This window comes from Nannospalax galili, unplaced genomic scaffold (genome assembly GCF_000622305.1).
Source record: "Nannospalax galili isolate Female #2095 unplaced genomic scaffold, S.galili_v1.0 scaffold475, whole genome shotgun sequence".
Classification (NCBI taxonomy): Eukaryota; Metazoa; Chordata; class Mammalia; order Rodentia; family Spalacidae; genus Nannospalax; species Nannospalax galili.
The window spans coordinates 2,613,893-2,636,404 of NW_008339435.1; the positions used below are offsets into that span (position 1 = coordinate 2,613,893).

Genomic DNA, 22,512 nt, shown 5'->3' on the forward strand with positions numbered 1-22,512 from the left:
CTCTGGAAATTGTTATTGAATATGTTAATGCTGTAATGAAATGCTTCTAATCATGTGGCTATTAAATAATTTTTTTAAAAAAAGTAATTGACTGTGACTAGTAATAATAAGATATATAGAGATTAGAGACTCATGTGCAAACATCTGAGTGTTAGTTGCATTAAAAATGAGTTTTTCTGTATGAAACAGCATATTTTAAAATGAAATGGAGATATTTTTTAAAGGGTAAAATATCATTCAATTTTATGTCTTATAGGGTTTATACTGAGTTCAATATTGTATAACTCTATTAATTCAACTGTAAACCTAAAAATTTACAGCCAATTTTGAAAGAGATGTATCTTATCTCTGGAAATTGTTATTGAATGTGTCAATGCTGTTGTAATGAAATGTTTCTTCTAATTATGTTTATTAAATAAATAATATAAAAAAGAAAAAAAATTAAAATTAAAAAAAAACTTTAAGATGGGCTGGAGAGATGGCTCAGCAGTTAAGAACACTGGCTGCTCTTGCAGAGGGCCTGGGCTTGGTTCCCAGCACCCAACATGGCAGCTAACAACCATTCATAACTCCAGTTCCAGGGGATCCGATGCTATCTTATTGCTTCCAAGGACACTGTACAACATAGGTACACTTACATACATACATGCAGGCAAAACAATCAAGCACATAAAATAAATTAATTTTTAAAAAGTAAAAACTTTAAGGGAAAAAAATAACAGTAAAAATGACTCATTAAAGAAAAATGTCAAGAAATGAAACTTAACAAAACATAATTTTGCTACATGAAAAATCTTAAGATGATGGAAAGGCCACCAATAGACCAGAAGAAAGTATCTACAAATCATTCAGTCAATAAAGGACTTGCACCTATACTACACAAATAATTTTCAACAAAGAATTCTTAAAATAATTTTTAAAATAAGCAATCTGACTTGAAAATGGGCAAAAGATGCTAAGAAATAAATTTTACTGATGAGGACCTACAAAATGTTTTTTAAAAAATCTAATTATAAATCACTAATGAAAATGTAAAACAGCACACTCTAAAGTAGTATGGTGACACAGTAAAAGAAAACAAATATTGGGGCTGGAGAGATGGTTCAGTGGTTAAGAGCACTGACTGCTCTTGCAGAGGACCTGGGTTCGATTCCCAGCACCCACATGGCGGCTACAAACTGCCCTTAACACCAGTTCCAGGGGAATCTGAAGCCCTCTTCTGACCTCCAGGGCATTGCAGGTGCGCTCACATACATGCAGGCAATACACTCCTACACATAAAATAATAAAAATAATAAATAAAATATTTTAAAAAAAGAAAACAAATATTTAAACCCTAAACACATACTTACCATATGACCTAACAAGCACATTCCCCCAAAGAAATGATAATTTGATTCCAAACAAAAACCTAAACAGGAAGCTTTATTCAAAATAGCCCTAAACTAGAAATCAAAATGTCTTTCAAGAGGAGATCATGGCACACCCCTGCTAAGAGTACTGTTCAGCAATGAAAAGGTGAGAACTGTTGACAAATTTATCTCATATCTCACCCACATGCTGAGTAAAAGAAGTCAACTTCAAAAGAGTCCATCTATATAATATTCTCAAATAACAAAATTATAATAATGGAAGCAGATTAGTGGTTGTTAGGGTTTAGAGATGGTAGGAAATGTGGGGAAAGAGTGCCTAATGCTATAAAGGGATAGCACAAGGGAGATCTTTCTGGAGTTGGAATAATTTTGTATCCTGATTACAGTGGTGGCTCCATTAATTTACATGTGTTAAAATGGCACAGGAAACACACACACACACACACACACACACACATCAATTTCCTGGTGGTGGTATTATACAGTAGTTATGTAAGATTTAACCACTGTAGTAAAGTGGACAAGGATAAGAACCTCTCTGATATATTTTGCAATTTTTCACAAATCTATCATTATTTCAAAGTATTGAAAGTTCCCAAAAAGGTGAGGATAAGCCAAGGGAAGACACACTTCTGTAAATAACAACAATCTAATCTCCTTATTAATCTTAAGAGTTGTTTCAAGGACCAATTATAGTAAAAATAAATGCCATTTTTAACTGCCTGCCATGAGCCAAGCCTTCCATACATTGCCCCCACTTAATCCCTATAAAACCACATAAATGAATACCACACACCCATTTTACAAACAGGAAAATGGAGTTAAAGAGAGATCAATTTGCTCCTGGTAGGTAGTGGCACCATAATTTATTTCCAGAGCCATGCTTCCTGAACAAGGGTAACAAAACTAAACATATCAGGGATTTTTAAGAACTATTGGTCCAACTATGCAAAAGCTTGGCCTAAATGACATTAAAGCCCCAGCTGGCCTGGAACTCACTTTGTAGACCAGGCTGGCCTTGAACGCACAGAGATCATCCATCTGCCTCTGCCTCCCAAGTGCTGGGACTAAAGGCATGTGCTACCGCACCTGTTTTTCAAACTCTTAAAATGCCAGAGCATGTCAGATACTTAGACTACTACAGTACAGTTTTTCCCAAATGTTTCTAATCAGGGAGACCTATTTCCCCCAGAATACAGTCTGGGTATGTAATCCAATAATCTCTAAGCCATTCTTCCCTGAACTGACAAACTACAAATATTCAGAGCTGTGTCGTCCAATGCAGTAACCACTAGCCACATACAACCTGTTATAAATTTAAAATTTCAGTTTCTCAGTCACACTAGCCACATTACAAGTCTGATTAAGTGCCACATATGGTTACCATATTGGACAATACAGATAAAGAACATTTGTACCATCTGAGAAAATTCTATGCATCCATATTAGGGATTTGATTGTGATTTTAAAAAGGGAGACTACAACGTTCAGGGAAGTATACTGTAAATTATTACACACGTCAGTGTCACCATCCACCACAGAAGGGGACTAAGTCAGAGATCCTTGATGTCAGTTTACTCCCACTATAATGTCAAGGCACAGGGAAAAGACAGGCAAAGGAGGGGGAAAAGTGGCAAGGGAAAGTAAAATCAGGCACACTGGAGATAAAGCTTGTACTGGGATTCAAGAATCTGGGATCTACTCCAACAATTTATTTAAAACTATTTTTTTTCAATTTCCTCTTCAGTACTGTGACTTAATTTCAGTGAGTCTCTTCACTACTTGGACCCTACCTGGTGTCTTCTACAACACAAATTTAAAACAAATGCCTACTAAGATTCCCTGTAGCACTGTATGGACACACACCAGAGAGGATGGAAAATAAAGGTAAAAAATAAAATATTCCAATATGCGAGGTCATTGCATATTGAAGACTGGCATCCCTGTGAGCTTACCAGCATTCTACTCCTGAGGATGTCCTCTCAATGCCCAAAGGAAAAAAGACACAATTCTGTCCAGTGTAAACTTAGTATTTGCAGCTAACCACAAAAGATGGTTAGCACTAAGACCAAATGCATGGGAAGATTGCAAGACTCCCAAAACTTTAGACTGAAAGACATGTAATAACTGAAATGGCCCAGTTGTTAAGACACATAAAATGTTATTGAGGAGATCCAACGAATTAAAAATGTCATATACAAAATATAAACATGACATAAACCAAAAGCATACCTCATTTCTTCCACAAAGAATATAAATAAGTGCTACAGGTATTTGGCAAGAGAAGACATCGATTTGGGCCAACCTAATTTCTCTAGAAACCACACTTAGCTCTATGTTTTCTGGGTTAAATATTTTTAAGGGCTCCTGGAATTACAAAGATTCTCCAACTGTGCTCGACAGAATAAAAGGCAACTGGAATCTGCATCCACATCCTCCTTGCACACGTCCCTCTCTTCAGACTGTTGGCCTACTTTCTAAGATTCAAAAAAACCTTCCTCGGCCCATTAGCATACTATACTAAGAATTAAAAGGGCCAATATAAAAATTTAAAACAAATTTTGTCTCGTCTAGATAAAAGAAATACCACAAACTTTGATTTTTTTTTTTAACCTTGCTGAAAGCTTAGACAAGCAATCAGTTGTGTAACCTCTGGGAAAATTCAAACTCAGAGCCCAGAATCAAACCTGTGACTATTTTGGTGCTGAGGCTAGGAAAAACCACATTTCCAGGAAAGGGCCCTTCAATGTCACGTCTTTCTTCGGGAGGTTTTAGTACCCCACCTACTAATCCGATGCCAAGCACCGCGCGGCGCGGAAACCCTGCCGAATTTGAAAATAAACGTTACGAGGCTCCGGGGACTGGGAAAGGGGTTGGAAACTGACAGCTCCGGCTGAAAGAGGAGCCTCAAGTAGGTCAAACTGTGCAACCATCTGAAAGCCGGAGTCCACCCCAGTGGGCTCTGGGGAGAGGGGCGGCCTGAGGGCACCGGGACCCAGCCCGAGCCCGGGCGGTCTGCCTGCTCTCACCTCTTTTGGGGGCCTTCAGCAGAGGCGCCCCTCCGCTCCTCTCTCCGTTTTCCTGCTTGTCCTTGTGCTTGAGCTCGCCCGGGACGCCGGCGGCCAGGTCTCCATCGGAGCCGCGGTGGTGATGGTGCTTATGCCGCTCCTTGTGGCCCTTATGCTTGGGCCCGGCCGCGCTCACCGTCAGCGGCGAGAAGGTGAAGAGGGCCGAGGTGCCGGGGGCCGGGAGTGCGGCGGCGACAGCGGGCCCGGCGGGCGCCAGCGACGGTGGCGGCGGAGGCGGCAGGAGCAGAGGCTCCACAGGGCCCGGGACGCTCGGGGAGGCACTGCTGGGCGGCAGCGGCCCGGGATGTTGGCGGCTGCGACGCCGCCGATGAGGGGGAGCGAGAGGGGGGTCCTGGCTCGGCCGCCCCCGCTTCTCCTGAGACCCCCCGCTGCTCCCGCGGCGCTGCCGCTTCACTCCCCGCGGCGAGACCCCAACATGGGGCTTCTCCTTCCCGTCTTTGTCCGGCTCCTCCTGCGCCGCCACCGCCCGTACTACGCGCACCGCTCCGACCTGCGCAGCCATTTCACCCACAAACACACATTTAAATGGCCCGACCGCCCCCCCGTCCGCGCATCGCGCAAGCGCTGCCTGCGCAGGGCCCGCTGGGCACTGAAGTCTCTCCCTCACCCTCCACTTGTCCGCCGTTCTTCTCTCTGAGCTGAACATGCCGGAAGCAGCAGTTCCGGCAACTCTCCGCCGGCCTCTTCGACCGAGCTTCTATTGTAAAGCGCCCTGACCGCGCAAAGCCTCCTGGGAGTTGTAGTCCTGCCGCGCCCCGCCGCGTTGCCGGGCTTTCTGACTGGAGGAGCGGAGAAGGAGCGTGCTCCGTGGCACGCTTCAGGCTGCGACGCAACCGCCGCGGGTCGGCGATTTGCCGCCAACTGCCTTAACGGCCCAAACAATGTTAATAGCTTTCGGAGTCTGGTAGTGTGTCCAGGCTGTCCTCTTTCTGCGTTCCTTCGTCACCGTAACACGGAGTAGGTGGTCTCCATAGTGACTTTTAAATTTCATATTTCTCATAACCTTTGTGAGGTAAAAGAATCTCCAGCCCTTGACAAACGACTAGAAAAGAATCAGCAATATGGAAATAATGGTTTTGCTGTAAAATATAGTAGGACTGCTATTTGGGGGAAAATTTTTTTGTGAAGCATTTTCAGGGGCATTGCTATGGTTACAGTTACTGGTGCAAAGCAGGTGCAAGAACTGCCCAGGAGCCTCCTGAGTGCGGCCCTACCTCGCACCGAGCCATATTTCCCTGTAACGTGGAAAAGTAGAAGCCAGCATTTATTTTTAACATATAGCTACAGCTAGAAAGCCATATTCAAAATGATCATTTTTTTTCAAGCCATAAGGTATAATTTGCAAATATTAAAAGCGTTCTCAACCAGATACCGCTTCAAAAATCATCGCTCTAAACCGGGCGTTGGTGGCTCACGCTTTTAATCCCACCAGAGACAGGCGGATCTCTGCGTTCAAGGCCAGCCAGGTCTACATAGCGAGTTCCAGACCAGCTGAGTCTACTGGGGACCCACCCTGTCTCAAAACCAAAAAAAATAAAATCGTCACTGTTCGCCAGGGAGATGGCTATTGTTCAGAAATTCATTCAGAGTTTCGTTACTTTAGCTTTTACCTAGAATTCTAATGTATTTTGTCCTTGAGAAAGATAATTTGGAAGTAATTGTTTACAGTGATGTACTAAGAATATAAAATCACTATGGTTTGATACCACTAGTTCCAAGAAGAGAGTAAGATTGCTCAAACTAAGTGAATTCAACTGCAATAAAGTTGTAGGTTGTCGAAAGCCTGGCCTGGTTGACACAGGCCTTTAATCCCAGCACGAAGGAGGCAGAGGCAGGCAGATCTCTGAGCTTGAGGCCAGTCTGGTCTACATAGCAAGTTCTAGGCCAGCTGGGGCTACAGGGAGACCCTGTCTCAAAAACGTGTGTGTGCACAAATGGAGTATACATTGTATTACGATAAGCAAATATCACTCAGTTTACCCTAGCATTAGGTTTTCTAATGAAAAGTGCTAAAGAGCAAACGATGTTAATACTGATGCTAGGTTGTAACGTTTTAAATAAAAAGATGTTAAATGGCGTGGTGGTACAAGCCTCTAATCCCAACACTCGGGAGGCAGGCGGATGCATCTCTGAGTTCAAGGCCAGAAGGTCAGTCTGGCCTACATACAGAGGAGACCCTGTCAAAGAAAAAATAAGGACTAGTATCTCTAAATGATTATTGATAGATAAAAAGTAGCCGTATGACGAATAGGGTTGATCAGGAGAAAGCAGAGTTTATTAGCAAAGGAACACATGGGACAGATTCCCTTCCAGGCAGGGAAAATGTCTGCCTGGGTCATGAGCTGGGGTCTTTTAAAAAGGGAGGTTTCTGCTTCCTGCAGAAGGCAAGAAGATTTTTTTTCTTTTAAAGTTGTGGGGGGGAGCGGCTTCCCTTTTCTCAAGAGATGAGAAGTCCTTGAGATCCTGTTGATAAGGGGGCAGGGCTATCTGAACCTTAACAGTTATGGACATAAATTACACGTTTATGTAGGGCCTTAGGGCCTTTTACATGAATAAAACGCTATCAAGAAAAGAATTTAATTTGTGAGTTCGAGGTGAGGCCAGCCTGGTCTACATGAGCGTTCCACTGGTCTATAGGGAGACCCTGTCTCAAAAAGACCAAAAAAAAAAAGGAATTTAAAATAATGTAAAAATGCTACCAAAAAATAACTTTTGCTGATTATTTTCCTAGAATTGGTAAATGAATAACTTGATGAATAACTTGTTAAAACTTAATGGAGGCACACACATATACACATAAATAAAAATCTTTGTTTTCTAAAAACCTACATATAAAAAACATATGGAATATAGTTGCTGTCATTATTTTCACATGTTATCTCTTCTACATTTGGAAAGATGTATGAGATATACTGCATTTAGAGGTATACTCCAGCATTTAGAGGTATACTCCATTTAAAAGCAGGTGGATCATTAGTTTGAGGCCAGCCTGGGCTACAAAGCAAAACTCTGTCTCAAAAATTTTGTTTCTAGTTAAGATAATGTAGAAATTTAGTTGGGATCATATTCTCAGAAACCTATGGAAATTTACATGGCTTGGTTGTGTACACTTACAGTCCCAGCTCTTCACAAGCAAGATGATCACTTCAGGGGTCCAAGACTAACACAGGAAGACATCATCTCAAAACAAAAACAAATTTATATTTATGTAGAAAGTAGAGTAACTTCCAAAAATGAAAAATTCATTTTTTAAATATTTTTACTTTATGTGTATGAGTGTATTGCCTGCATGTATGTAACTGCACCTATGTCATGCAATGCTTGTGGAGGTGAGAAGAGGGCATCAGATTCCCCAGGAACTGGAGTTACTGATGGTTGTTAGCCATGATGTGCTGGGAATTGAACCCAGGTCATCTGCAAAAACAATCAGTGCTCTTACCTGCTGAGCCATTTCTCCAGTCCTGAAAAATCCATTTTAAAATATAAACTCAAGTGATAAATTTTATTTGCCATTTCCAACCAAATGTAAACAATATGAAAATACAAAGTTGCTGGCATTTTCCCCACATATTGCTTTCCTTTAAAAGTATTAACACCAATTATCTTTATTGTTGATACTATGACAATGCAACATTTATTATAGAAGCAATATTCTAGCGGTTTTATTTGCAAGCATATCTACAGTCTATATTTTTATAAATCCAGAGTTGTATTAAATATTCCATGTTGGTGGTGGGTTCCTTGGTCCTTTGGGTTTTGAAAAACGATTTCCAAAACCTGGAAACAGAAGTTAAATTAGATGAAAACAGATATTTTTACATAGAAATGCAGATATATGAATTATTTTCAAAAGATTAGGCACCCTATTTGATAAATTTAGTAAAAGACTATAAAGGCCTTAAAGTTTAAATGATAGTAGAATACTAATGTTTTTTTTTACTATGTTGGGGATTCAACCCAGGACCTTGTATATGCTAGGCAAGTGTTCTGCCACTGAGCCAGAACTCCAGCTCAAATTATACTAATATTTTAAATTTGGAGCACTTACAGATTAAGTAATGATAATAACTGAATGAATGACCCTGGTTATAATAGCCTTTAATCGCTGAGCATATAATAACATTTATCTGTTTTTTCTTCACCCACCACTCATCACAAAACAAATTTCAGTTTCACAAAAATAAGCATTATTACTTGCACGATATTGTATTAAATATAGTTTTATATTTCTATACAATCCCAAAAATCCCCAGGTTTGGTAAGAGATTATATTTCAAACATTTAGGAAAATAAAATAATCCTGAAAAAATAGTTATTAAATAATTTTATTTTTCTTCCTCAAACTCACCTCCCTTGCCTCACAAAGAGGAATAAGGAAAAATTTCACATATAATAAAGGCTATGTTTTTTTTAATCTTTTAGGCTTTTCATTCTTTGCACCAGTGATATATGACTTTCTTTTTCCTTGATTGTGGTAGATTTTCAAGGTATTTTACACTTAGCAACTTTAGTGCCTTAAATTGAAAAATGAGAGGTTTAAAACAGAGGGAGAACAGAAAATGGAAAACTCAAAAGATATTCCTAAAACTCTAAAACTTTAATTTCTCATCTTACCTACTAACTGCTTATATGTATTCCTAATTTGAATCTAAAACAAAAACAACTAAACCAGGTCAGGTATAGTGGCAAATACCTGTAATTCCACAATCAGGAGTATGTATATTATATATGAAAGAGCTTCTGAAAAAAACCTCTAATATTTATTAACTGCAGTGATTTTAAAAGTTAGAGGGAGGTGTGCATAGCCTGGTTCACATACATTTTATTCCTCTGATAAGAAGCTAGGAGGAAAAATACTTCATTAAATAGTTACACTTTCGGCTGGAGAGCTGGCTTAGCAGTTTAAAGCACTGGTTGTTCTTGCAGAGAACTGAAGTTCAGTTCCCAGCACTCACATGGTGGCTAACCACTGTAACTTTAGTTCCATGGGATCCTACACCCTCTTCTGGACTCTGTGGATATTACACACATGTGGTACACTTACATACATGCAGACAAAACACTCATACACATAAAATAAAAATCAAGAAAATTTTAATTATTACACATCAAAGTCATCTCACCAGTATAGATACCTGAAGTGCACTGGGAATAGAAGTGTCGTCATGTTATATGACTACTACTAAAATTTCAGGAATGCCTATATTTGATCACATTACTGGTCAATTCCCAATACATTAGATTAGCTGTGAGTCACTGTTTTCTGCATATGGGTCAGTTTAGGAAAAACAAGCTTGAACTACAAGTTTTTTCTTTCAAAATAGGGGGAAAATAATCTTTGATACGGGATCTCCCTCTGTGGCCCAAGCTGGCTTTGAGCTCATGATCCTTCTGCTCAGGCTTCCAAGTGCTGGGATTACAGGTGTGCACTATCACAGGCAGCTTAAATGTTTTTACGTAACATATCATTACAATTTATATTGCCATTATTAAAGGGAGCAAAGAAAAAAATGAATGATGCTTTACAAGTACATAAACTATTGAAATCCAGGCATACTGAGCAAAAGTAACATGGAGGCAGCTAAGATTTTCTGGTCATTATTGAGTTACAAGCAATGTAAAGTTAGATGGACCCTAAGTTACTCAAGTGTATCAGTGATTTAAAGAAAAGAAGGAAGTAAAAAACACTGTGACCAAAGCAAAGTCAGGTGCTTTTCTTCAGTTTATACAATGTTCCATATGAATATTTTAAAATAATCTCATACAAATCTTAAATTTTAATAATGATAATTGAAGTCTTAAGAGTTAATAGGTTCAAACCAAAATGTATGGCTAAAGAGATAGAGAATTCTAGTGCACTTTTTCTCTAATTGAGATGAGGACTAGAATGGCAGAGACTGCTGCCCTGTTCTCTGCTTCTTCCTCTGAAATAAAATTACATTTGGGCAATTTTACATATGTCTGTCTACCAGTGTTACATTTTCCAATCTCTCCTACAATTTAGTTGTATCTAAGTTAATTTCATTAATATCAAAACATTCTTGAAGGGAGTGTGAGCTGACATGATGCTGCCACTTCCAGGCTAATGCCTCCTCCAAGCCTCCCTCTGCCCACCACCTGTAATAGGAATGCTATGGCAGCCAAACTTTGACTATCTAGGTAAGGATGATGCCCTTGAGCAGTCTCAAAATGTTATCAAGAGACTCTTGGAATCTCCCAGAACCTTTCAAGTGTCTGCTTTTTCATTAATAGTAATTTTTTAAATAATATCCCATATTAATTGCTATATTTCTTGCAAAATTATTGTATACATATTACTTTACTATCATAAAAATATGTCCTATGGAAAAACAGAATTCTAAAAGTAAAATAAAGGCATTTTAAGTAACAGCTTATGTGTAGGGTCAAATGGAAAAGCAGTTTCTTTAAACTCAGAATTGTGCTTCATCTCCTACAGCTGAATGAGTTATATATGATTAGGAAACAAAAATAATTGCTGATGTTTTTAATCACATATTTTTGGTTTTTATTTTATTTATTATTTTTATTATTTTATGTGTATGAGTGTATTGCCTGCATGTATGTGAGTGCACCTGTGTCGTGCAATGCCATGGAGGTCAGAAGTCGTGCATTGTCATGGAGGTCAGTCCCCTGGGACTGGAGTTAAGGATGGTTCACAGCCACGATGTGGGTGCCTAGAATCAAACCCAGGTCCTCTGCAAGAGCAGTCAGTACTCTTAATCACTGAGCCATCTCTCCAGCCCTATCACATAGTTTTAATACTTTTGCTTTATATGTGAACATATAACAGTATTTAAATTTTTTCATTTGGCTAGTCATATTTATTTGCTACATGCTACCTTAATAATTTGGTTTCCTCACTTTATTTTCCACATGCATTAAACAACTCAATCCTATCTGAAATGTTAAAAGTTAGCTAAGGAGCTGGACATGGTGTGTACACCTTTAATCCCAGCACTCAGGAGGCAGAGGCAGGCAGAGCTCTTGAGAGATCCAGGCCAGCCTAGTCTACATAGTAAGAAGTTCCAGGAGACCCTGTCTCAAAAAGACCAAAAAAAAAGTTATCTGAAGTTAAAGGGGTAAAAAGATAAACATGGAAAACAATATAAATATAAATGTAAGAACCTATATGTGCTACTGTAAAACATACTTAAAATTGTATCTGTTACACTATAAGTAATTTATACATACATTTTTAATGGCTATAGAATCATTCACATACCAAAATTCAGAAAGGAGCTAGAATTTTTTGACTGAACACATTCTGCAGGCTTGCTTGGTGAGGAAGAATTACAGATATCTATAATCAGAGGAAAAATAGGTAAGAAACAGTAAAGACAGATTTAGATTACTATTTGATTACATAATTACCAAAATTAAATATATCCCCCAGAATAATTAATACTCTGAATAAATATGTCAGTGTCCCATGTTAAAGAGGTTCAAACAAGCTGAGCATGGTGGAGCACACCTTTAATCCCAGCACTTGGGAGGCAGAGGCAGGCAGATCTCTGTAAGTTCAAGGTCAGCCTGGTCTACATTGTGAGTTCCAGGCCAGCTGGCGTTAGAGGGAAGCCCTGTCTCAAAAAGACCAAAAAACAAACAAACAAAAATGTTCAAACATGAGTTGGCATTATAGTTTTTCTTTCCTTTTCTTAAAAAGGTCTCACTCTATAGGCCTGAACTTACTATGTAGCCCAGGCTAGTCTTGAAATTGTGATAGTCTTGCTGTCTCAGCCTCCTAAATACTAGAATGATAGGTCTGAGCTGTCATGCCCATGCCCAGCAAGGATTCTTTTGTTTGCAAACAGATTATCTAGCAAAACCCAACACTAAAGAAAACTGCCAAAGTAATAACATATCATGAACCCACTACTCTTTGGGGCTCACATTTGACTTTGGATTTGATCTTTGTCCTCTGACCAGTTACAGTACACCTCCAAATCTCTACATTCATCCACAGTGAGCTATGATTTTTCTTATGTTATCTTTTAGTCCTAAACTTCTTTCTTCACTTTCGAAGAACCAAGCAGGTCTGCTGCTTAGTTTTCTATTTTAGTTACTTATCTGTAGACCTAAAAATGTATTTTCTTTCCTAACACCTTAATACATATATCAGTTTCTGTCCAGTTCTGAAAAGAATCCTATAAAACTTGGGCCACATTTTACGTGTGTATGGTCTTACATGTATAAAGATACTTTCAAGTTTATATAAACTTTATGAAAAACAACATAAGAGAAATTATTGAATATTCTCTTTTTTTGTTCTCAACGTTTCAAAATGCACTATTATAAGAACTGCACATGTGCATGTAACATCAGGGTGTTAGAAATGTCTCTCCCTTCGGCAGGAAATTGAGTATGAATGACTAGAGGACATAGTAGATTTCAATCATATCCAATTAAATACATTCTTGCTAACTACTACATGCCCAACACTAGGCTAGGCACAGAGAATAGACATGAATACAAAAATGGATGAACAAGAGGAAGTGTAGTAGATGTTAATAATCTCTACAAGTGAGCTGTGAATTGTATTTCTCAGAAAGAAAACAATTGTCCCAAGGGGGCTTTTTTTTTTTAAAGGAGGCAAAGATTTGACACATGTATTTCATAGGGAACTGATATTTTGCAGATGACTTGTCTCATTATTTTTATGCTGCTTGCCTAACATGTATTTTCCACATAATACAACTTAAAATTTCCTTTCCATACTCTCCAAGTTTTCCCACATCAAGTGGAGTATTTCTACTTGTAGGTTAATGAAATGATTAATAATGTGGGCTTATTTTCATTTTTGGTACATTGGCATAGTCATATCAGATGTATAGGCCTGATCTCATTAATAATTAGTGTCTATATGAAACAATGGCTAAAAATAAGATACATTATCCTGCCTGATTGGAGCATTGAATATATTGCTAAGAATTGGTTCAGGCATGAGCAAATGAACCAGACCAACACTTGGCCAATTTGCACTAGTCATCAGACTGCTGATGCATCCAGGAAAAAGCTAATCTATTTTCATCATAAGCCTGAAAATACATGGTCAAAATCTACCCGTGAGTAAGCTTATAAAACATAGCTGGGACTACAGAGATGGCTCATTCAGTAAAGTGCTTGCTATGTAAGCATGAAGACTAGATCAGGATTCCCCAATACCCACATACAAAGCATGGCAGTAGTAATCCTAGCACTGGGAAGGGAAGACCCGAGGATCCTTGAGGCTTACTGGCAAGCCAGTCTAGCCAATCAGTGAACTCCAGGTTGAATGAGAGATCCTGCTTCAAGAAATAAGGTGGTGAGCCTGGCATGGTAGTGCACACCTGTAGTCCCAGCACTTGGGAGGCAGAGGCAGGCAGATCTCTGTGAGTTCAAGGCCAGCCTGCTCTACATAGTGAGTTCCAGGCCAGCTGGGGCTATAGGGAGACCCTGTCTCAAAAAGACCCCCCCCCGCTCCAAAAAAAATAGGGTGGTGAAGCAATTGAGAAAGATGCCTGACATAAACCTCTGAACACACACACACACACACACACACACACACACACACACACGCACGCACGCACGCACACAAATGAAACAAAACTGAGCAATGTGGAATGAGAGGTTGGATCTGATTATATCATTTGAACTCTTGGTTACAAGACAATACATTCTGCTCAAGTCAGCCTAAATTGGGGTTTCTGCCACTTGCAACTATAGTATTTTTTTTTATTTTATGTGTATGCATGTATTGCCTACATGTAGGTAAGTGCACCTGTGTTGTGCAATGGCCATGGAGGACAGAAGAGGCTGTTGGAGCCCCTGAAACTGGAGTTACAGACAGTTGTCAGCTGCCATGTGGGTGCTGGGATTCAAACCTGGGTCTTCTGCAAGAACAGCTTGTGCTCTTAACTGCTGAGCCATTTCCCACTAGGGCCAGCAAGATGGCTCAGCTGATAAAGGCACTTGCTGTGTAAGGCTGAGAACCAGAGTTTGAGCCCTGGAACCCGTGTAAAGGTGGAAGGAGAGAATCAACGCCACAAAGTTGTCTTCTGATCTTCATATGCACATCGTGGCAAGTGCCTCTCCTACATCATGCACACATACAGTAATAATAGTAAAATTTATTTTAAAATTTTCCCACTAAAAGTTGTTATTGGTCATCAGAGTTTACAACTCCCACTCCTGTCACCTATAATCCATTCCCTATACAGCAGCCAGGATAAAACAGGGCATGTAACATCTCTGCCTAGAACCCTTTTTATGGTTTCTCATTGCACTTAGAATAAATTTTACTTAGCATGACCAATAAGAATGTAACTATTCCTCTGCCGTCTTTCCAGCCTCACCTTAATTAAAAAAATTCATAACTGCTCTTTTGTTTTCTTTAATAGCATTTATCATGTGGGTGCTGGGATTCAAACCCAGGTCTTCTGTAAGAGCAACCAGTGTTCTTAACTGCTGAGCCATCTCTCTAGCCTCAAAGTATATATGTTTTCAAAAAAGGTTTTCTCAGTGTTCATTGTCCTTTCTCTACTGCCAGAGTATTATAAACCATTCAGTCCTTCATGACTAAACAAATAGATCACTTTATGAGACATATCATTTACTTTGTAAATAACGTGCCTAAGAGAATTTCCAAAAGTTTAAAGAACCCATGGGTTTTTTTTTTTTTTAATGTGTATGAGTGTACTGCCTGCATGTATGTGAGTGCACCCATGTCATGCAATGCTGTGGAGGTCAGAAGAGGGCTTCAGAGTCCCCTGGAACTGGAGTTAAGGATGGTTCGTAGCCACCATGTGGGTGCTGGGAATCCAACCCAGGTCCTCTGCAAGAGCAGTCACTGCTCTTAACCGCTGAGCCATCTCTCCAGCCCCAGAATCTGTGGGTTTTTATTTTCATTACAATATAGCAAAAGAGTAAGCAACAGACTCTTACTGCTAGTAATACTTGATAAAAATGGAAATGTGTCAGTGTTCTGCTTATTTCATTAAATCAACACAATTATTTCACAATATGCCTTGCTGTGACTGTTTTCAAATAAAATATATCTAAGGTTAGATTGTTATGAGTTTTCAATACATTTATATCTAAGGATCTTATTATGAGTAGAAAATGCCAAACATCATACTAATTATTGTTCTATCTATAAACAGAAACCTTCTTGTTCCCTTACTCCCTACCCAATGTTAGTACTGTGGAACCCTGCAAAGTCAAGGTCTAGGGGTGACTGTTCTGATCCATAGGATGCTTATGAAATTATGTTTAGGAATGATATTGTTAATTTTTCAGAGGGTGAGTATACCAAGAAAAATTATGTAATTGTAAAACATATATACATCCTAAAAAGTAAGTACAAAGAAACTTACTTTTTTTCATATTTTGGAAAATTCTCAAACTCTACAAAAGTGAGGAAAGGGAAAAAGTTAATATTTTTCCTATATAACTCAAAATATTTCAATTAAATAGAAATACAAACTCAAAGGGATTACTTTCCTTAAAAATAACCATGAAAATGCACATTGTTTCATCTCGTATCTTAATTCAACCAAATCTCCACTTGATTCTATCTTTGCTTTTACCAACAATATAAGTATCATAGTACATATTTATAAATAATTCTTTCAAAGTGCTGGCAGAAAGATGGGGCTCCTGCTTCTCTCCCTTTACCAGAAATTCCAGAACCCACAGAGGCTTCTGAAGTTTGCTTCTGTTTGTGAGTCATGTATTTTTTGCCCATTTTTACTTTAGAGTTACTGTTTCCTACAAATTTCTAAACATTCTTGTATAGTAAACAAATACCCTTCTATTTATGGTACCAGTTGCAGATATTTTCCTCTCCAATTTGTTCCTTGTCTTTCAGTTTTAAGAACTTTTCTGTTTTATTTAATGGAATATATATTTTTTTGCTTCTGGACTGTTAGTCATACTTGTAAGGGCAGTCATACTCCAGAATTACAAAATCTCTGCAAGTTTAACACTCTTGTAAGTTGTCTAGTATTTTTATGTGTATGTGTTGTGTTTGGTGTTTAAATATTTTAGTCATCTAGACTTTATCCTGATGTAGATGTGATTTGTAGATACTATTGTTTTCTACATAGTTAACTATTTAGTCCAACAATGATTTCTTTGAGACAGGGTCTCATGTATCCCAGGTTAACCTTGAACTTCTGATTCTCCTGACTCTACCTCCTGAGTGCTAGGACTTGGAGATTACAAATGTGCATCACCACACCTGGTTTTATATGGTAATAGGGACTGAATCCACAGCTTCAGGCATGTTAGGCAAGCACTCTTCTAACTGAGCTACACCCTCAGCTCTCCAACAATTATTAAACCATACATCTTTAACCCTTTATTTGAGATGCACCATCAAATACTAAATTCCTGCATATATGTGTACCTATTTCTGTACATTCCTTCATTCTCTTCTAGGCTCTTGGTACACGTTTATTTCCATACACTAAGACAGCATTGTGATTACTACAACTTTACCCCATTTATCTGTTAAGGCCACTCTCACTTGTCGCATTTTTTTTTCTTCCTTTCAGTTTTCTGGCTATTATTGTCCCTCCCAATATGAACTTTGGAATCAGTTTGTCTACTTCCAGGAATAAGCAAGTTAGCAGTTTTATTAAATTCTTTTACATTTATAAATCAGCCATAAGAAGTAAGTTCTTAATGTAGTATTTGTTTTCTTCCTTTTAGCTTCTTTCTATTCATTGATTGTGTGAGATAAAAACTCAGTTTAGTAAAGATGCTTAATCTAATTTCAGTCTTAATGCTGTGGAGGGAAAACTTGTAAGGAAAATGTGGAATGTTTTCTTAATTTCCAGTTTCCTTTACCTTACTCCTTGCGAAACTTTTTCCAGGAGTCTTCAATGTTTGTTTAGAAGATGTTGAGCTTTCCGTGGTTTCTGGACAGCTAGTGGAATAAGTTTCTATGGGTTGGGCCTGCATACCTTAACCAAAAAATAGAGAGAGAAAGAGAGAGAGAGAAAGTGTTTAAGAAAAAGTGTTTTGTTATACAGTTTCTTATTCACATGGATTAAATATAGGTGTAGATTCAGTAATTCTTGGCCTGATTAGGCATTATTTTCATTATATGTTGTCGTCTTTAAATTTTCAAATATGTTATGGACACTTTAATCTTACTTAATCATTCTTTGTACCTTTCCATGTAGGTCTTACTTTATTGTTAACTTTGGGTTTGTTTGTTTGTCTGTTTGTTTGTTTGTTTGTTTTTTTGTTTGGAGACAGGGTCTCACAGTGTAGTCCAGACTGGCCTGGAATGCACAGTGAGCTGCCTGCCTCTGCCTCCCAAGTGTTGGGATTAAAGGCTTCCACCACCACACCTGGCCTTGTTTTTGCTTTACAGAGACAGGGACTCACATAGTCCAGTCTGTCCTCAAACTCACTTTGTAGCTAAGGATGACCTTGAACTCCTGATCCTCTTGCTTCCACCTCCTAAAATAATCTCCTGCTGAGATTATAGGTGTGTGCTATCACAATCAGTTTATTTTTAACTCTTTAACATTTTATTTTTTGGACAGTCCTGCTGACTTACAGTCCTCATCAGCAAGAAAGAAGGACTCCAGCGTTCTTTCTGGGAGTGGAGGTGGGGGAGAACAATCCTCTTGTAGATCTGAAAAAAGAAAAGCATACAACAGAGCAAAGAAATCAACCAGTTAAAAATCATGCCAGGACCCTTTTTGGATATGTATAATTTTTGCAGCTAGTTCATTTTAACCTGCAACCACTGTATTAGTTTCTTTTCCTGTTGCTTTGATAAAATACCCTACAAAAGCAACTTAAGGGAGAAAGGACCTGTTTTGGTTCACAGTCTGAGGGTACAGTCCATCATCATGGGGGACTCCTGTTGGCACAGGCTCAAGCTCATTATATCCAGTCAGGAAGCAGAGTGGTGAATGCTGGTATGTGGAGGGCTTTCTCCTTTTTCATTCAATCCAGGGCCTAATCCCAGGGGACAGTGCTGCCCACTATCAGAGTGGGTCTCCCCACTTTACCCTAATCAAGATAAGCATTCATAGGCATGCCCAAAGGTTAGCCAAATCTAAACAATCGCTCACAGGTGGGCCTGGACACTTGTCTCCTTTGTAATTCCAGATCTGTCAAGTTGACAACTAACACTAAACATCACAACTATCAAATTTAAAGTTATCTGAACAATGACTTCAAGAGTTTGGTCCTTCTGGCTTGTTAACCAAAGAGCCTATGATTCATCAAAAACTTATAGCTAGATCCGGGCATGGTGGTACATTCCTAAATCTCAGCACTTGGGAGGTAGAGAGAGGTGGATCTCTGTGAGATTGTTCTATGTAGTGAGTTCCAGGCTAGTCAGGGGTCCTGGGAGTCCCTGTCTCAAAAAACAACAACAACAACAACAAAAAAAAAAAAACAAATAAACCAATACCATATAACTCACTTACAGGTGTATTATTCCAAAGAAATTATAATAAATTTTACTAAGGTTCTAAATCTAACTTAATTTTGCAAAAAATTTTAGGAGATAGAGGAACATGTTTCAACCATGAGAATACAACTGATTAAATTTAGAATTGGTCTTTAGGACTAATGATCCACTGTCTTCAACAAATAATATAACAAAATTCCAAAAGATAAAGGACTATTACCAATTTTAAGAGACTTAAGAATCAAAAATGCAATGTGTAGATTTTATTTGATTCCAAATTTAAGTAAGCCAAGTAGAAAAAGACATTTTTGAGACAATTGGAGAAAATAATGTAGTCTAGATATCAGATACTATTAGAGAACTATTATCTTATTATTGATGTAATAATCCTCCTGTGGTAGACTAAAATATGTATTTGAAATTTTTCACAATAAAGAATTTTAAATAATGGAGCTATTTTTCCATGATGTAAACTCCTAAAAATACATTTTGTCTTCTAGAGACATAAGCCTCTTATCATACAGTGCTGAGTATTTTTTAGAGTATGTTAGCACCTTTTGGAAATGAAAATGCAATTAAACATTGGAATTTCAACTGTCATTGCTCACAGGTATTTGTGTGTGTGTTTCAGGGGGTGGGGCGTGTACTGGCACAAAGGTGTCATGGTGTGTGTGTGGAGGTTAGAAGACAACTTTTCAGGAGTCAGTTCTTTTTTCTGCCTTGTTGAAACAGGATCTCTCTTGTTTCCTCTGTGCTTCATAGTCCAAGCTAGCTGGACCCAGAGTTTGCAGGTGATTCTCCCACCTCTACTCCCTATCTTGTTGTAGGAGGGCTGGGATAACAGATGTGATGCCACCAAATCTGGATTAAAAAATTTTGTTTACATTTATCTTGTTTGTACATGTGTGAATGTGTATGGGCATGCACATACCATGGTGTGCATGTGGCAGTCAGAGGACTTAATGAAACCAATTTTCTCCTACCATGTGGGTCCCAGGGATTGAACTCAAGTTGTCAGGCTTCGCAGGAAGCACCCACTGCATCTTGCTAGCCCAACATACAGAGATTTTTATAGGGGTTCCGAGAACTGAACTCAGGTCATGAGGCTTGCAAGGCAAGTGCTTTTACCTTCTGAGCCATCTTACCAGCCCTGGTCATAGGTATTTTAGACTATAAAGTTAGTTCACCTATGAAGCAAGTTTTCTTGGTCTTACTTTATAGTACTTTTCTCCAGTATCTAATACAATAGGCATTTAATAAATACTTGCTAATGCTTTGAAGTAGTTTATCACCTTCCAGTTTGCTGTTAGGAAATACTCTGAGAAGTAAAGCTGTTAGCATTATCTTGGCAGGAATTTTCCTAAAATACCATTCCACCCTGAGTCCCCAGATGAAGAATCTACATTGCCTGTTATTTACAGTATTAAGTCAATGAGTTCCTCTGCCTAGCTTTGGGTGTATGATAAAATACACATAAGATTTGCCATTAGTAACAGGGCATTCATGGTATTGCACAACCATCACCATTATCTAATTCCAGATCAGTTTTCATCACTGTGAAAGAAAACTCTATACCCATTAAGTAATCTATCCCTACTCCCTTTTTCCCCTAACTCCTGGCAACCACTAACCAGTAATCTACTTGCTTGCTTTTCCTTTTCTTTCTTTTTTTTTTAAGGGAGAAAGAGTAAGCTGGGCATGGTGATGCATGCTTTTAATATCAGCACTCAGGAGGCAGAGGCAGAGGCAGGAAAATCTTATTTTGGCTCATAGTTTCATGGCCTCTGCATACACTTGCAGAGAGAGAGAGAGCAAGAGAGAGAGAGAGAGACAGAGAGAGAGAGAGAGAGAGAGAGAGAGAGACTGGGACAATAGAAAGGTACCCAAGGGCAAGACCCCACTCATCAAAGGCCCCCCATCTTGTGAAATGCAAATTCATTAAAAAAAAAAGAGAGAGCCTAAACTGAAAATGCAGGGAGAGGTTCACCGCTCAAAAGCAACTATCTAAGGAAATGTTTTCCTGGGGTCACTGGAAAACGTTCACAGATGGATGCAGCTGTGCTCCAATGAGGCCAGGCATCATCCCAAGCTGGCAGCAGAACTTAGCAGCATTGTTCATGTGGTACTAGTGTTGTGGACAGAAAGATGTGAAATTGAGGGGGTACTGAGTTTTGGGCCATGGTTCCAGAGAGTTGCTGAGGCCAGAGTCCTTGAAGGAGGCTCTGAGAGGCCACTGTGTGAAACTGTGATGAATAAGCCCAAGTTGCAATGGAGACTCCAGAATGTTGGAGATGCCAGGATGATGGAAGGTCTGCTGGGGAAAGCTGCATATACAGGGTGGTGCTTGACCAAGAGAGAGACCATGTGTGTTGCAGGTGGCTGAGCTGGAAGGAAGGGCTACCCAAGCCTTTTGGAGCCCAGATGACTCTATCATGAGCTCCATATGCTGGACATGGAGTGGCTGGATTTGGTGTTTGCCCTGCTGAGTTTCCATCTTGATTTTATCCTATTCTTATTATGCTCCATTTTGAAATGAACATGTTTATTCTTTGTTATTGTGTATTTGGAAGTATATATTTTAATTTTATAGACACTCATAAGAGATTTGCCTTTGTCTCAGAAAAGACTCTGAACTTACACTTTTGAACAGTGTTGGAACTGTAAAAGACTGGGATTTTTGAGGTTGTACAAAATATATTTTGCATTATGAGATGACTGAGTCTGTGGGGACACAGAGTAGAAGATTTGGATTAAAAATGATGTTTAGGTGCCAAGTTGACAAAGGGTAGAATTGTGATATTTAATCTTTATTATCAATTTGATGAGAATTAGAATCACCATAGAAACAAATCTCTGGGCATCTCTGTGAGGAAGTTTCTAGACTGAGGTAGGAAGGCCCAACCCTGGGTAGTAGTCCTAGACTGAATAAAAAGGAAAATTCAAGTTAAACACTAGTATTCATGTCTTTCTGCTTCCTCACCGTGAACACGCTCCTGCTGCCATGCTTTCCCCATCACGATGAACTGAAACCTCAAACTAACCCCAAATGAACCCTTCCTCCCTTAAGTTGCTTTTGTCAGAGCAATGAAAAAAGTAACCAATACAACCTCAATACTACTGAGTACCAGGATGACAGGCACACATAACCACACCCAGCCTCTATATTGTTTTCAACAATGGTTGCATTAACTTACATCTTTACCAACCTCTCTACTAACAGTGTCAAGAGTTGCCTTTTCACCACATTCTTGAAGACATTTGTTATTTTTTAAAGATTTATTTTATTAATTATTATTGGGGGGTGTTGCATGCCACTGTGTGTATGTGGAGAACAGAGGACAACTTTGGGGAGTCAGTTCTCTCATTCCATGTTTATGTAGGTTCTGGGGATCAAACTCTGGTTGCCAGGCCTGTATGGTAAGTGTTTTCACCTGCTGAACCATCTTGCAGGCTCCTATCTGGTTTTTGATAATAGCCATTCTTAGTGGAGTGGGATTACATCTCCCTGTGATTTTCGCTTGTATTTCCTTGATGACTACTGCAACTGGACATTTTATCCCTGTTGGCTATTGGTGCATTTCCTTTTGAGAAATATATATATATATCATTATAT

The 22,512-nt window shown here is 38.9% G+C and overlaps 2 protein-coding genes across 7 annotated transcripts in view; both read right to left on the minus strand.

Annotated features, from left to right (window-relative positions):
- The window catches only part of Rsbn1 (round spermatid basic protein 1), a 64,182-nt gene extending 58,762 nt beyond the window's left edge, over positions 1 to 5,420 (minus strand). The window contains exon 1 of the mRNA XM_008833979.3: positions 4,403 to 5,420. Coding sequence (XP_008832201.1) covers positions 4,403 to 5,108 — 706 coding nt within the window. The 5' untranslated portion in view covers positions 5,109 to 5,420. The remainder of the gene's footprint in view (positions 1 to 4,402) is intronic.
- A 2,538-nt stretch (positions 5,421 to 7,958) lies between these two features.
- Positions 7,959 to 22,512, minus strand: part of Ptpn22 (protein tyrosine phosphatase non-receptor type 22) — a 61,531-nt gene continuing 46,977 nt past the window's right edge. For 5 of the 6 annotated variants that reach the window (XM_029564006.1, XM_008833980.3, XM_029564005.1 and 2 more), the window contains 5 exons: positions 18,033 to 18,110; positions 17,312 to 17,427; positions 15,835 to 15,865; positions 11,706 to 11,783; positions 7,959 to 8,239 (listed from right to left, as the gene is read on the minus strand). In XM_029564006.1, the coding sequence (XP_029419866.1) occupies positions 8,175 to 8,239; positions 11,706 to 11,783; positions 15,835 to 15,865; positions 17,312 to 17,427; positions 18,033 to 18,110 (368 nt within the window). In that variant the 3' untranslated portion in view covers positions 7,959 to 8,174. The remainder of the gene's footprint in view (positions 8,240 to 11,705; positions 11,784 to 15,834; positions 15,866 to 17,311; positions 17,428 to 18,032; positions 18,111 to 22,512) is intronic. The other variant, XM_029564007.1, reaches the window with a different exon arrangement.